The 15,554-nt window shown below is 37.2% G+C and overlaps 1 protein-coding gene across 1 annotated transcript; it reads left to right on the top strand.

Annotated features, from left to right (window-relative positions):
* The first annotated feature begins 1,288 nt into the window (after positions 1–1,288).
* On the top strand, positions 1,289–2,503 carry LOC101213320. Its single transcript, XM_004152939.1, has 2 exons — positions 1,289–2,098; positions 2,186–2,503. The coding sequence occupies exons 1-2, from the start codon at positions 1,289–1,291 to the stop codon at positions 2,501–2,503; spliced, it is 1,128 nt and encodes a 375-aa protein (XP_004152987.1).
* Positions 2,504–15,554: the final 13,051 nt, after the last annotated feature.

Genomic DNA, 15,554 nt, shown 5'->3' with positions numbered 1-15,554 from the left:
ATATAGACCAATAACAGTAAATTAGTCCTTCACGAGTGTTCGTAACACCAGCTGGGTCAATTTACCATTTTACCCTTGTGTTACCTCTAATCCGTAAATACCAGTGCTCCTCCAATGAACAACCTGTTTATGGTCCTACCAATAAACAGAGACCCCTTTCGTGCCATGGATTGGGAAGGGCACTTTGTTTAAGACCTGGAGACACCATTTAAGGGAACACTCATCTACTTACCCTAAAGTAGGGAATGAGTGAATTCCATCTTGTGTAATTATGTTCCCAGCTCCCCACTCGGTCTTGTCCCCAAAATGATAAGCTTATTGAGTCGACGATCTGACCACTCTCACCCGTACAAATCAAAGGACAATCCCTCACGAACAGGAGTTTATAACACACTCAGGATTAAGACTAAGTTACTTGGGTCATCCTAATGAAATAGAAACCTAACTAGTTAATGGAGTTACATCTAGTGGATACTAATTCGCGGTCCGGTCTTATGCAAACTCATTGCATAGGATACCCTCACTCGCATGTCAACTACACAAACGCGTTGGATCATTGCGTTTGTATCAAATACAAAGTGAGTCGTATCAATAGTGTTACTAGGGTAAGGTATACAACCTTATCCCTATATTATAGACCATTTAAGTTGATTTTGAACATTGGTCCCTATATGTCTCTACATACTATTCAAGACACATTAAACAACTTAGATGTTAGTTTATTGGATTTGGGTTATTAAGACAAAAATAATAATTTAATCAATAACAATTATTACAATAATAACACTTTATTAATAACGGTGAATGGATTATATTTACAATCTACGAGTTTTAGGGCATAAATCCCAACAGATAGAAGGAAGAGGGGGATGATCTCTATCCGGGAAAAAGGGAAAAGAGCGAAAATGACTATGACAAACTCTTTTGGCAGCCTCATGGAGGAGGAAAAAGGGGATAAATGGGCACTATCTATAGTGGATGGCTCTCCTCTGCCCCTACGCGTAGATAACTCTTCTATGGTTCTGTTGAGCAATCCTTGTGATGACAATCCTCTTGGAGCACAAGCTCCCAGAGGATCTTATGATTATTTGGTGCTTTTGGAATGTGTGGGGCCTTAATAACCCTGTTAAGTGTAGAGCAGTGAAGGATTTCCTCGCTGAGTCTACGGTGGGTTTCTGTTGCATCCTGAATACTAGAGTTCGGAAGGAGAATTTTGACTCGATCTCTGGTAGGATTGGTGATTCGTGGGGGGTTCACTAGTAACTATAGCAATAGTGGAGTAGGTCGAATGTGGGTTATGTGGAAACGTAACAGATTCGTGTTCACGACTCACGAGGTTATCGATCAGTTTATTTCTAGTTTGGTCACAGATTTGATTTCAGGGGAGAGTAGAAAGGTTATGTGTGTGTATGCCTCTAATAGTAATATAGAGAGACGTGATTTGTGGAGGCGCATGACTCAGATTTTTGCTGGTTGGAGAGGGCCGGGTATGGTCATGGGGGATTTTAGTACCATCATAATTCATTCTGAAGCCTTCGAGGGCGCTCCAAATTGTGGGGATATGGAGGAATTTGACATGGCTATTGGAGAGGCGGACCTTGTTGAACCCTCGGTTCAGGAAAACTGGTTTACCTGGACTAGCAAGATCCATGGGTCGGGTTTGATGAGGAGGCTAGATCGTATCCTAGTGAATGATGAGGGCCTTAGTGCTTGGCCTAACATGAGGGTTAACGTTCTCCCTTGGGGTATTTCTGATCATTCTTCCATCCTTGTTTATCCCAGCTACCAATGGAGTCAGCGGGTGGTCTCTTTTCGTTTCTTTAATCATTGGGTTGAAGATTCTTCCTTTTTGGATGTAGTTTCCTCTATTTGGACCAGGGACTCTAGAGTTTCTTCGATTGTGAGTTTTGTGAAGAACTTAAGGAATCTCAAACCGATTCTACGCAACCATTTTGATAAGCACATCCAGACCATAAGTGAGGATGTCCGTCTTGCTAAGGATACCATGGATCAAGCTCAGAGAGAGGTAGAGATAAACCCTCTGTCGGAGGAGCTAAGTAATCAAGCTAGTTTAGCTACGGTGAATTTTTGGAGAATGGTTAGAGTAGAGGAAGCCACTATGCGCCAAAAGTTGTGAATTCGGTGGCTGAAGTTAGGTGATCAGAATACTGCCTTTTTTCATCAGTTTGTTCGATCAAGGCAAAGCAGTAATGCATTGCGTTCAGTTGTTGATCCAAATGGTACTCAGTTGACTAACCATGATCAGGTGACTCAAGTGGTAGATAATTATTTGAAAAATACTCTGAGATTCCAGAATATTGGTTACAAAGAGCTTTCTCCTAGTATTGAGGATATTGTTCAGTTTAGATGGACTGATGAGTGCTACCAGGCCCTTCAGGCGTTAATTGGTAGGGAAGAGGTGAGACGCGTTATGTTTTTCATGGATAGTGGAAAGGCACCAGGACCTGATGGGTATTCGGTTGGCTTTTTCAAAGGAGCTTGAACGGTGGTTGGGGAGGATTTCTGTGATGCCATCTTACACTTCTTTGAGACTAATTACTTTCCTCAAGGGGTGAATACTACTGCTATTACGCTTATTCCTAAAAGGAATGGTGCTGATCGGTTGGAGGATTTCATTGTAATGTGATTTACAAATGTATCTCAAGAATATTGGCTGATAGGCTTCATGTGTGGCTTCCTTCTTTTATAAGTGGAAATCAGTCTACTTTCATCTCTTGGAGGAGTATTATTGATAATATTCTTCTTTGTCTGGAGCTTCTAGGGCGTTACCATATGAACACAAGAAAACCTAGGTGCACTATGAAGGTTGACCTCCAAAAAGCATATGATTCTGTTAATTGGGATTTCCTCTTTGGACTGTTGATTGCTATTGAAACCCCTTTGAGATTTGTGAGTTGGGTTTGCTCTTGTGTCACCTTTCTAATGTTCTCCATTATGATTAATGGATTGTTGGAAGGTTTTTTCCGTGGGAGGAAAGGATTTAGATAGGGTGATCCATTATCCCCATTTTTAGTTCCATCAGTTTTGTGAGAAGGTCAGAATAACTCATCTTACTTTTGCGGATGATCTAATCATCTTTTGTGCTACTGAAAAATATTCTATGAGTTTCATAAAAGAAACTATTCAGAGGTTTGGTGAGCTATTGGGGTTGTTTGCAAATCTTAGGAAAAGTTCTATTTTTCTTGTGGGGGTTAATAGTGTGGAAGCTTCTCCGTTAGAAGCGAGTATGGGTTTTATGATGGGTCACCTCCCTAATCGTTATCTTGGCTTCCTCTTCTCTCAGGAAGGTTACAGAGTTCTGATTGTGATTCCCTTATTCAATGGATAACCAGTCGTATTCGGTCTTGGTCTGCTAGAGTGTTATCTTTTGCAGGCAGGCTTCAACTTGTTTGCTCTGTTCTTCGGAGTCTACAAGTTTATTGAGCTAGTGTTTTCGTGCTTCCTGCGAAATTCCACAGAGATGTTGATAAGATCTTGAGGTCATATCTGTGGAGAGGTAAGGAGGAGGGTAGAGGTGGTGTAAAAGTGGCCTGGAATGAGGTTTGCCTTCCTTTTGATGAGGAAGGTTTTGCTATTTGCGATGGATCTTCTTGTAATATAGCGAGCACAATGAAGATCTTATGGTTGTTGCTCGTGAAATCTGGCTCTTTATGGGTTGCTTGGGTGGAAGCTTATATCCTTAAAGGGAGATCGTTATGGGAGATTGATGTTGGGGTTGGTCGATCTTGGTGTTTTAGGGTCATCTTGCGTAAGCGGGATTTCCTTAAAGATCATGTTAGGATGGAGGTGGGAGATGGAAGGAGGAGTAGAGTGTGGTTAGATCCATGGTTACAGGGTGGTTTGATCATTCAGCAGTATGGAAAGAGGGTGATTTATGATGCGGGTAGTCAATGAAATGTGATGCTTTCGGATTTCATGGGTCTGGATGGTGAATGAAGGTGGTCGCGTGTTTCTTTGGAATTGATGGACATTTGGGATAGGATTTAGGGAGTTAGGCCGTGTGAGAGTGTTGAGGATAGGTGGGTCTGGATTCCGGGTAGTCACGATGGGTTTTTGGTTACTAGTGCATGGGAGACTATTCGTCCTCGTAGTATTAGGGTTGGCTGGTCGGGATTACTGTGGGGTGGGGGAAATATTCCTAATCATTCCTTTTGTGCTTGGTTGGCTATTAGAGATAGATTGGATATTAGGGATAGGTTAAATCGGTGGGATAGGTCAATTCCTTTGTCTTGTGTTCTTTGTGGGGGGAACTATGAGTCTCAGAATCATTTGTTCTTTTCTTGTCCTTTTGGGTGGGAAATCTGGTCTAGGATCCTTATGTTTATGTCCTCTTCTCATAGGATCGGGTATTGAGGGGTGGAGTTGTCTTGGATTTGCCATCAGGGAATAGGGAAGGGGGTGAGGAAAAAGTTGTGGCGTCTTCTTTGGTGTGCTACGATTTACTTCATTTGGCAAGAGCGTAATCATCGTCTTCATGGAGGTCAAACTCGTGTGCCTATGATTATTTTTTAGCTCATTCGATCGTGGATTAGGGCTTCTAAAATATATTCGACCAAGAAGCAGTACGAGGCCTAATGCAAGAACGAATGAGCTGGAAAATAATCATAGGCTCACGAGCTTGACCTCCATGAAGGCGATGATTACGCTCCTGCCAAATGAAGTAATTCGTAGCACACCAAAGAAGACGCCACAACTTTTTCCTCACCCCCTTCCCTATTCCCTGATGGAAAACCCAAGACAACTCAACCCTCCAATACCCGATCCTATGAGAAGAGGACATAAACATAAGGATCGCAGACCAGATTTCCCATCCAAAAGGACAAGAAAAGAACAAATGATAACGAGACTCATAGTTCCCCCTGCAAAGAATACAAGACAAAGGAATCGACTTATCCCATAGACTTAACGTATCCCTAGTACCTAATCTATCCTTGATAGCCAACCAAGCACAAAAGGAATGCTTAGGAATACTTCCCCCACCCCAGTGGTGCAGTTGTGACAACAGTGGTGCAGTTGCAAATTCAAGAGAACCTAGAAGCCATAAAAGAGGAAAGCATATTGAACACAAGTACCATCTTATCAGGGAAATTGTACATCGTGGTGACGTTGTAGTAACCCAGATTTCTTCTCAGCAAAACATTGCTGATCGTTTTACAAAAGCCCTCACGGCTAAAGTGTTTGAGGGTCACCTACACAGTTTAGGTCTACGATGTTTGTAAACTAGGACAAGTGGGAGACTTATTGGCCATGTGCCCTAGTTTCATATATATTCTCTCACACCACATCTCTCATACCACTAGGAATTTTAGTCCAAGTGGGAGTTTGTTGGAATTTTTTGTCCTAAAACTCGTAGTTTGTAAATTATATTATGTTCAATAAAGTTGTTATTGAGAAATTAAATATTATAATCTTAAATCCAATAAATCAAGTTCCAAGGCTATTTTTGAATAAACTTGAACTTTATGTGTAAACATAAACGTGGATCAAGTTCGAGTATATAGCCTAAATAGTCTATAGTATATGAAATAAAGGTTGGGCGCCTTATTTAGAGAAACTATGGATGCGGCCCACTTTGTAGTACAAACGAGGTGATCCTAATCGTTCATGTAGAGAAATGAAAGTGGGGGCATCCTATGTAAAATGTTTACATAAGACTGAACCATGAATTAGTCTTTTTTACGTTATAACACCGTTTACTGTTTAAAACTGACTATCTCAATTATTGATGACCTAGGTAACTTAGTCTTAATCCTGAGTTAACTATGAACTCCTGTTCACACGAGATTATCCTTAGATCTGCATAGGTGAGAGCAGCTCATCAGCGTTGGCCCAATAAGCCTCCCATTTCAGGGGTAAGATCGGGTGGCTAGCTGGAAACATAGGGTACAAGATGGAATTCACTCCTACCCGCTTTAGGGTTAGTAGATAGGTTGTTCTCTTAAGCACTGAATCCAAGTCTTGAACAAGGGGCCCCACCCTCTCATTGGCCCGAGAGGGATTAAGTTTATAGGTTGAACCTTAAACGAATTGTTCAATAGTGGATTAGTGGGACTTAAGGAGCAAGATGTAATCTTGGGGGTAAAACGGTATTTTGACCCAGCCAAGGTTACGAGCAACCTGTGAAGGATTAACTTACTGATTATGGTTTTATCAAATGGACACAAATATATCTATAGTGAGGGGAGTGCAACTACGGGACTTTAGTGGAATGACCCGTTAGTTAACGAATGTTGATTAACTCGGTTTAAAAGAGTTTAGCTAGTTAATCTTGAATCGTTGGAGCCCATGATCTATAGGTCCATTAGGTTCCTCTGCTAGCTCATATGTAGAACAGTGTGATGAAATAAGTCGAATTGGGAGAATTGGGAGAAGAAAGGGAAACCGACAAATATAGTGATATAGTCGTCGGTCTTCTAATTAGAAATAGATCTTTATGTTTTACATATTATAAGTATGAATGCGGATTCATACTAAGAAGCTCGGAATTGATGGAATTGGTCAAAAATAGTAAAAAGTCAAAATGTTGACTTTTGACTTTAAAAAGTCAAACTTTGACCGGCCTTATATTCAAATGTGATTTGAATTTTGGAAAAATGAATACGGATTCATGCTCGGGAGGTTGGAATTAGTCAAGACGGACAAAATGGTAAAAAGTCAAAATATTGACTTTTGACTACGAAAAGTCAAAGTTTGACTTTTGACTAGAAATATCTAATGACCATTTTACCCTTGGACTAAGTTAGTGGAAAAATCCAACATTTTGTTGGATAATCCCACTAACTCTTAGTGGGATATGTGGCTATATGAGATATAGACACCTCGCCAACTAAGTTCCACTAATTGTTAGTGGAACATTAGGTGTTGAGATTTGGGAAATGAATTGCATGCATTTTTGCATGTAATTAGGTTATAAGTAGAGGTGTCTTCAAATGTTGAAGAACTTTTGCCTCTTTTATCATTTTCATCATCTCAACAAAAGAAAAAAAACATTCCAATCCCATTTTATCTCCATTACTTTCTACACCAAAATTGGGTCCCACAACCCGGTTCTTTGTCTAGAGGATAGCAGTTGAGTGCTAGTGGTGGTCTCGGTTAGAATTGGTAAGAAGATATCAAACCTTTTGAAAGCTTCAAAGGTAATATTTCTTAAAACCCTAATTTGATTAGTTCATGGTTACATGTTAATTGTGGCAATTAGGGTAGAAATTCGATTCTTTTTCCGTTGTGCATGACTTAGTTCTATCACTCGGAGGCCTCGAAATTTCACATCTAACTACTGTGTGGTCCAATTGTGAGTTATATCAAAGTTTCTTGCCCACAAAAGTCAAACGGTGATGCCCCAGACTTAGTTTTTTGGTTCCGTTCCGAAACGCTGAAGAAAGGGCCAATGGCCTAGAAAGAAACGACCCCACTTAGAACAGTGTCGGAGGCCTTCAAAGTTCACATCTAACAACTGGGTGGTCCGATTTTAAGTGATATCAAAGTTTCTTGCCCACAAAAGTCAAACGATGATGCCCCAAACTCAGTTTTTTGGTTTTGTCCTGAAACGCAGAAGAAAAGGCCAATGACTTAGAAAGAAACGACCCCACTTAGAACAATCTCCCAAATTCCTTGAACTCGCTATCAGAGGATACTTCGCATTCATGACACCTTACGCTTCGAGTTGTTAAACCACGATCCCTGATGAACGCCATTGAAAAGTCAATGAACCAGCGTCAACCTGCTCTGAAACCAATTGAGAAATCACACACTTAGTTATTGTAGTACTGTTGTTGTACCGTGAGTTAATAATAGAAAAAACAACTACCAAAGCACATAAAAGTACGGGAAACACATCAAACTTTGATAATGCAGTTCGATGACACAACATCTAAACAACTACGAAAGCACATAAAAGTACGGGAAACACATCAAACTTTGATAACGCAGTTCGATGACACAACATCTACATCTGGGAGGTCTTAGATCCATGATAAGAGATTATATTGCTCGTGTAGTAATTGATCGTTACAATGTTATGACTAAGTGTACAACAACAAAAACCAACGTACTGACCATGAATTGACTCAACAATCAGAACTAAATTGTACAATAACAATTATCATAACATTAATAAGATTACTCCCCCTTAATCAATGACCACTTGCAATCCTAGCTTCAAGCATCCTTGAATAGCTAATTGATCTCTTATGTTCAAAATGTTGTATCGTCACACATTAGTTCTTGAGAGTGCATCCTGAATGTTTACCAATCATCATAATATATTTTCCAACAATGAGGAATCACACAATAACTCTCATATTTTCTGTCAATGACACTGCAACCATATATAATATCTGAACAAAGTGAACCTTAAAATAATAATTCAAACCTCCCCAATATAGAGGTATATCATAATAAACAATCTCAACAACCAAATCTCAACCATATTAAATTAATTATTAAAACAAAATAAAGGAAGTTAGGACCAACTTTTAGGGTTTCAGACAAAGCATAGCGTTAGGCTGATTCACCTGGCTTGACCTCGGGCTAAGCCAAGGTCAAGAGGCTGGAAATGAGTTCCAACCATTCCTTCCTCTTTCCCTATACCTCCTCTTGGACCTTTATGTGTTGTTTAGACTTTAACTATCCTTCTTGAACTCATTTAATGTTAACCAAGATCCTTTGCACAATTTTACTTCTTGGTCCAAAATTATCTAGATAATTAAAGAGGATATGTTATTGTTGAGTAGCATACCAAATTCCCAAATTATAAATCAACATATCAAAAGAAGCCTATACATCATGCTAAAAAGAAAGAGAAAACTAAAATTTATTGGAGCATACGTTCAATAAATTACCTTTCTAAATGGGCAAGAGAAAGTCATTAATTATAGTAAAAACAGACGAATGTTCGGTCATCATCAGCTAAAATGTCTTTTGCTCATTACTATAAGCTGTATAAGAGAAGAGAGACACAAGTTCTCAAACTTGCAATGCAAGTAAGTCTCTTGTTTAGGATCTTCATCTACCAATATGTTATTGCTGAAAATGAACTTTGAATTTAGGTTGAGTTCAGTTTGATGAGAATCTTTTCCCTCTAAACTTGAACTTTTATTTGTCGAGTGACAACTACATTCTAATGGCATAACAATCATGTTTCTTGAAATTTTGCAACTACATGATGCCAGGTTGTGGGACTCGAGCAGTTTGTCGTATTTTTCTCGTCTTCCTATTTCATCGTATGATTGACATCCTTTTTCATCAACAAATAATTTTCTCACATCTGTTAAAAGATTCACAGTCAATGACATAATAGTCTCATGACGTATACTTTCTGTTGACCAATCAAATCTCTTTGATCCCAATTCATGCCTAACAATCTCCTTTGCCACAATATGAAGAATGTCGAGACAATCCCGACAACAATTGATGGAGCATGTACTAGTTGTAGGGAGACTGGAGGTATCAATCCTGACAACAATTTTTGCAACAATTGATGGAGGTATATATATACTTTAATTTTGTGTCATTGTAATTTTTTTGAATATTTTAATTAATTTTGGTATATATATTTGCTTTGATGTTTTATTAATTTTACATGATTCGTTTTACAATTTTAATCAGAATTAAATCAAATTCGATCCTAATAAATAAAAAATAAATAATAAAAATAAAAAATATGGTAAAATTTTCTCGATGCAGACGTCGCGTCAATTTTGACTTCCACAACGCACATGGAGGCGTCGACAATAACTTATGGTCGATGTGTTGACCCCATGTCGGCATTAGCGTATTGTCGATGCTCCATCCCAACGTTCGCAATATTAATTTACTACTGATGTGTTGACCTTGTGGACAAATCATGCGTCGGTCAAAAGTCTACACCAACATCTTCACGTTTCTGTGTCATCATTACCTCTTACGACACGTTATTTATGATGCCCTTGCCGCTGTTTCCTTCTGTGTGGTGGTAGCCTTCACCGACGCACAAAGGATTTCTTGCAATGTGCAGTTGCATCGGTAGAACTCCAAATTCTTGTAGTGGGTTTTATTTCATTAGGGTTATAAAGCCATAAAGGTGTGTTGTATTATAGTATTATGTTGGTGTAAACGCCTTGAAAGAGTAAAGTGTCGAGGAAATATAGCACTCAGACTGAACACCTAGACAATCTGCGTGCTAAATTGCCTTCTGTGTCACTTGGTAGAATAAGTTTCTCGCTTTGTCTAGCTAGAATTCCTAGACTAACCGCTTGATATATCGCCTAATGTAATGATCAGAATGCCTATGAATAAGCTCACAGGAACTTATCACGTACAACTCAGTTCGCCTAATCAGAACGCCTAAAGAAAAATAGAAACTTGTTAATAAAAAGATGGATGCGTTGCATATCTCGCTTTCTTTAAGACATTTCATGGCTCTACTCTTTTGTGCAAACAAATTTGTTTGGCCTCGTCGTCCCTATGATAAAGCAACATCGTTCTTCAATCAAAATTGTACATAAACTTATTGGAATACCAACACTCAAATGGACACTTGATTGCTCGGAAACTCACAAAGAAATAGCTTTAAGAAATATTTTTCTCATGTTGCAAATTGAAGAAGGACAAAAGTTTATATAGTGGAGGAAAATGAAAGAGACGTTAGTTATTAATCAGATAGTTTTAAATATGGAAGCGTTTGAAATTAAGGGATGATAACATTGAAAATTAAATATAAAACGAAATTAAAAGGTTTGAATCTTGTATTAAGATACAAATATGATACCATTATTACATCTCATCTAGTCTAGCCATCTCGCCTATTCCTAGAATGGTAGATTTGTGTGGTGATAGACAAATCTAATTGTCTAGTCATCTCTCTTTGGATGGCAACACACAATTTATTTCCTTTTCTTCTCTTCTTTTCAAACTCACAGATTGATGAATATTTTGTAACAATGACATCTTCTAAATTTTTCGGCAACATATTAAAATGAAGTGAATACGTAGTACCATGGAGTTGAATTGTAAGGATTTGAATTATGAGATATGTGGAATTTAATTTAAAGGGTGAGTTCAAACTTCAAAGATTGTTAGCACAACTCCTAGAGGCTAATATTCACTCGTTGGAGAATGTGATTGAATCGGTGAAAAATGCTCTCACAAGACCAAGACAAAAACAAATATGAAGAAAACCACGTATGACAATATTTTCTTTTTTATTTTGTTACACAAGTTTTGTTATATTTATGAAAACCACGTATTTTAAGCATTAAAATTGAAAAAAATTAACTGTAAAACAGTAATAAAAATTAATTAATCAAACAGTTTGAATTTTGTATGTTAGTGGCTCCCAACCATTTTGTCTATGTATACGAATGGAATCCATGAATGTGATTATTTTGGTCTAGCTACTGTATGAGTGAGTAACACCCTTGCATTGCATTGATATATATATATACACAATTCAACGTAAAAAAGGCTTAAATACTAGAACTTCCAAACTGAAAATCAAAGGATATGAAGAAAAATTTAACCCAATCAACGTTAAAAATAAACTTGATCGTTAATTAATTGGATAGATTGATCTAGCATTAAAAATAAAATTGGTAATCAATGATTCTAGCAATTCTCTTTGGAAGAATGACCAAATGGATGAAAAGGAAAGGTGATAAAGAAGATTAAATTAAGAAATAAAGATCATATCAAAGGGAGGAAGACTAGGAAGATCATTAGGGTATTTTGGAGTTAAAAAGAAAACCGACTCCAAATCCTCTGGTAGAGGTAAGAAGGGAAATTCTCAATAAAGAAGCGAATAGACCACCACAAGTCACAACACAAATGAAGAAACAAGAGAATAATAAAGATTACATATATGATATGGAGATACCATATTATATTATAACAAGATAGAAATTGAAAACATTAATTAAATTAAAAAGGAAGTAGTATAGTGTTGTTGGTGTTGATGAACAATGATTCAACAGTTATATATATTTTGAGTCTGAGTGCATCTAAGAGATTTCTTCAAGTAACTTAGCATACTTCAACTCATAACCATTTCTAGCACTCATCACATCTTCCCATTCTTTTCTAATGTTTTGCAAATCATGAGGTGGAATGAAGGTGATGTCAACCTTCAACTTTTCAAGTGCCATTTGAAACACTTTCTCATCATTATAGAACCCCCGAGCAGATGGGTCTTCACTTAATTTAGGGTTTTCCTCGTCTCCCCAAATATTGCTCGACAACTCAAACAACTTCTTGTAATTACTATCTGAAAATGTTCTCATTTTATTATTATCACAAGATTTATTGGCCTTCATCAATATGAATCGTTTCTTCAACCTATATACTTTGTCTGACAATTGAGAATTGGATACCTCAACACTCAACTTCCCCTTCACAAAATGGTAGAATAACTCCTTTGAATAGCTCCCATTTTCCCCTGAATCATAGTGTACATAAAATACAAATAGAAGTAAATAATTAACAATATATGTAGAGTAGATTTGGTATGGTATTGTGTATGATACAGGCAAATTCATAAAGATTCTCCAAGATGGTACATTGGTCGGTCCAATTCCAATGAAAATGATTTTTTTAAAACTTGTTTGATACTTCCAACTCCTGATCTTCCATCTCCGGATTCCAACTTTCATCTTCTTGTCTTCCACATTTTGAGTTATTGGAGGATGAAATTTGGGGAGATTCAAATTTTGACTCCAAATAATTATCTTCAGTCTCAGCATCAGAAAAACTTGTTGCCATTTTAACGGTGCTGTGGGTGGACGGCGAAAGTCGGGAGAGGAAGGATCAGTTAGCTTGTTTGGGGACCTTGCGGCTGCTCAATAATCAATAAAATTATATCAGTATTAACTAAACCCATTAATTCCTTTCTTTTATTAATTTTTTTTCTTTCCTCAATTCGAAACCCTAGTTTTAAAAAACATATGTATTAATATTTTTATACAAAATATTTTTGAATAAATTGCATAATATCAAGACATGTAGTAACATTGATACATACAAATTATTAGCACCATATACCTTTCCCAATTGTTCAAACAACTCCAACAATGGAAAATTAATTGCTTGCATTAACCAAAAAATAGAGATAGATTACCCATAGTATACTTTTTTGGTACATTTAGAGATACAAAATTGCTTAGATACTCGTATAAAACTAAAGGTGTGGCTGTGGCATAATTTCATAGCTTAACTTTCTTTTTAAGATTTTTTTTTTCAAACAGAAGCCAAGCTACTCAAAACCTTGAACAAAGAGAGAAACAAAATATCAAGAGAAAACAAGACAGTATTTCAAGAATCAAGCACTAAAGAAATATGGTATCTTGATAGTGGTTGTAGTAACCACATGACAGGAAGAAAGGATATTTTTATATCTTTAGATGAATCTCATCAAAATGTAGTGAAGACTGGTGACAACAAGATGCTTGAAGTCAAAGGGAAAGGAGATATTCTTGTCAAGACAAAAATGGGAGCAAAAAAAATTACTGATGTGTATTATGTTTCAGGTCTCAAACACAATCTTTTAAGTGTTGGACAACTTCTCCTAAGAGGACATGATGTTATTTTTAAAGATAACATATGTGAGATTAGAACCAAGAATGGAGATCTCATAACGAAGGTTCGTATGACTCACAACAAAATGTTTCCAATTAAAATATGTTATGAGAAGCTTGTTTGTTTTGAGACTTTAGTAAATGACACCTCATGGTTATGACATTGTCGATTTGGGCACCTAAGTTTTGACACTTTGTCTCACATGTGTCAACAACATATGGTGAGAGGAATGTCAAATATTAAAAAGGAAGATCAACTCTGTGAAGCATGTGTTTTCGGAAAGCATCATCGAAATTCATTTCCGACTGGAGGTTCTTGGAGAGCATCAAAACCACTCGAGCTTGTTCATACAGACTTATGTGGACCTATGAGAACTACTACACATGGAGGTAACCGTTATTTTCTCACATTTATTGATGACTACAGTCGAAAAACATGGATTTATCTACTAAAAGAAAAGAGTGCTACTTTCGAATGTTTCAAGACATTCAAAGCAATGGTGGAAAATGAAAGTAACTTGAAATTGAAATCATTGCGTTTGGATCGTGGAGGAGAATATATTGTTTTTGCAGATTTCTTGAAGGAAAATGGAATCAAGCATCAGAAGACTGTTCGAAGAACTCCTCAACAAAAAGGAGTTGCACAGAGGAAAAATAGAATAATAATGGAACTTGCAAGAAGTATGTTGAAGGCAAAGAAGCTTCCTGATCAATTTTGGGGAGACGCAGTAACTTGTGCTGTTTATCTCCTAAATAGAGCTTCAACGAAAAGTGTGCAAGGTATTACTCCTCAAGAAGCATGGAGCGGATTGAAACCAACTGTTAGTCACCTAAGAGTGTTTGGGTGCATTGCTTACTCTCACATTTCAGATGAGAAAAGAGGTAAGCTAGATGATAAATCAGAGAAATGCATTTTTGTTGGGTACAGTGAGAACTCTAAGGCCTACAGACTATACAATCCGATAAGTAAGAAAGTTATTATTAGTCGAGATGTCAAGTTCGATGAAGCAAAATTGTGGCAATGGAATGCACCAAATGAAGACCAAAATCCATTACATGTTGATATGGATGGAAAAAAAGATGCTCGAGACTTGGAGCTTGAAGTAACTCAACCACTGACTTCACCTTCTTCATCACACTCCACAAGTGATGAAGAAACTACTCCAAGGAAGACCAGAAATATTCAAGAGATCTATAATACTTCAAGAAGGATACTAGATGAAGAACATGTTGATTTTGCTTTATTTGCAAATGTTGATCCTGTATACTTTGAAGAAGCAATTCAAGATGAAAATTGGAAAGATGCAATGAATCAAGAGATTGATGCAATAAGAAGAAACGAGACATGGGAGTTAGTAAAATTACCAGAAAATAAAAAGGCTCTTGGAGTCAAATGGATCTATAGAACAAAGCTAAAGCAAAACGGAGAAGTGCAAAAATACAAAGCCAGACTCGTTGTAAAAGGTTACAAACAAAAGTTTGGTGTGGATTATGAAGAAGTTTTTGCACCGGTAACTCGCTTGGAGACTGTTCGTTTTGTTGTTAGCCCTTGCAGCAAAAAATAACTGGAAAGTTCATCAAATGGATGTAAAGTCAGCATTCCTAAATGGGTATTTAGAGGATGAAATATATGTTGAGCAACCCCCCGGTTATGCAAAGATTGGAGAAGAAAATAAGGTGTGTCGATTAAAGAAAGCCTTGTATGGGCTAAAGCAAGCACCAAGGGCTTGGTACAGTCGCATCGACAATTTTTTCTTAAAGGATGGTTTCAGAAGATGTCCATATGAACATGCTCTCTACACCAAAGAAGATGAAAATGGTAATTTCTTGATAATTTGTCTATATGTTGATGATTTAATATTTACGGGCAACTCAAATATGATGATTGAAGAATTCAAAGAGAGCATGAAAAAGGAATTTGAGATGACTGATATGGGTTTACTTCATTATTTTCTTGGTATTGAAGTTAAACAAGGTGATAATGAGATT

This window comes from Cucumis sativus, chromosome 4, assembly GCF_000004075.3.
Source record: "Cucumis sativus cultivar 9930 chromosome 4, Cucumber_9930_V3, whole genome shotgun sequence".
Classification (NCBI taxonomy): Eukaryota; Viridiplantae; Streptophyta; class Magnoliopsida; order Cucurbitales; family Cucurbitaceae; genus Cucumis; species Cucumis sativus.
The sequence above is the reverse complement of the archived record's forward strand: the minus strand, read 5'-3'. Positions and strand labels throughout refer to the sequence as shown.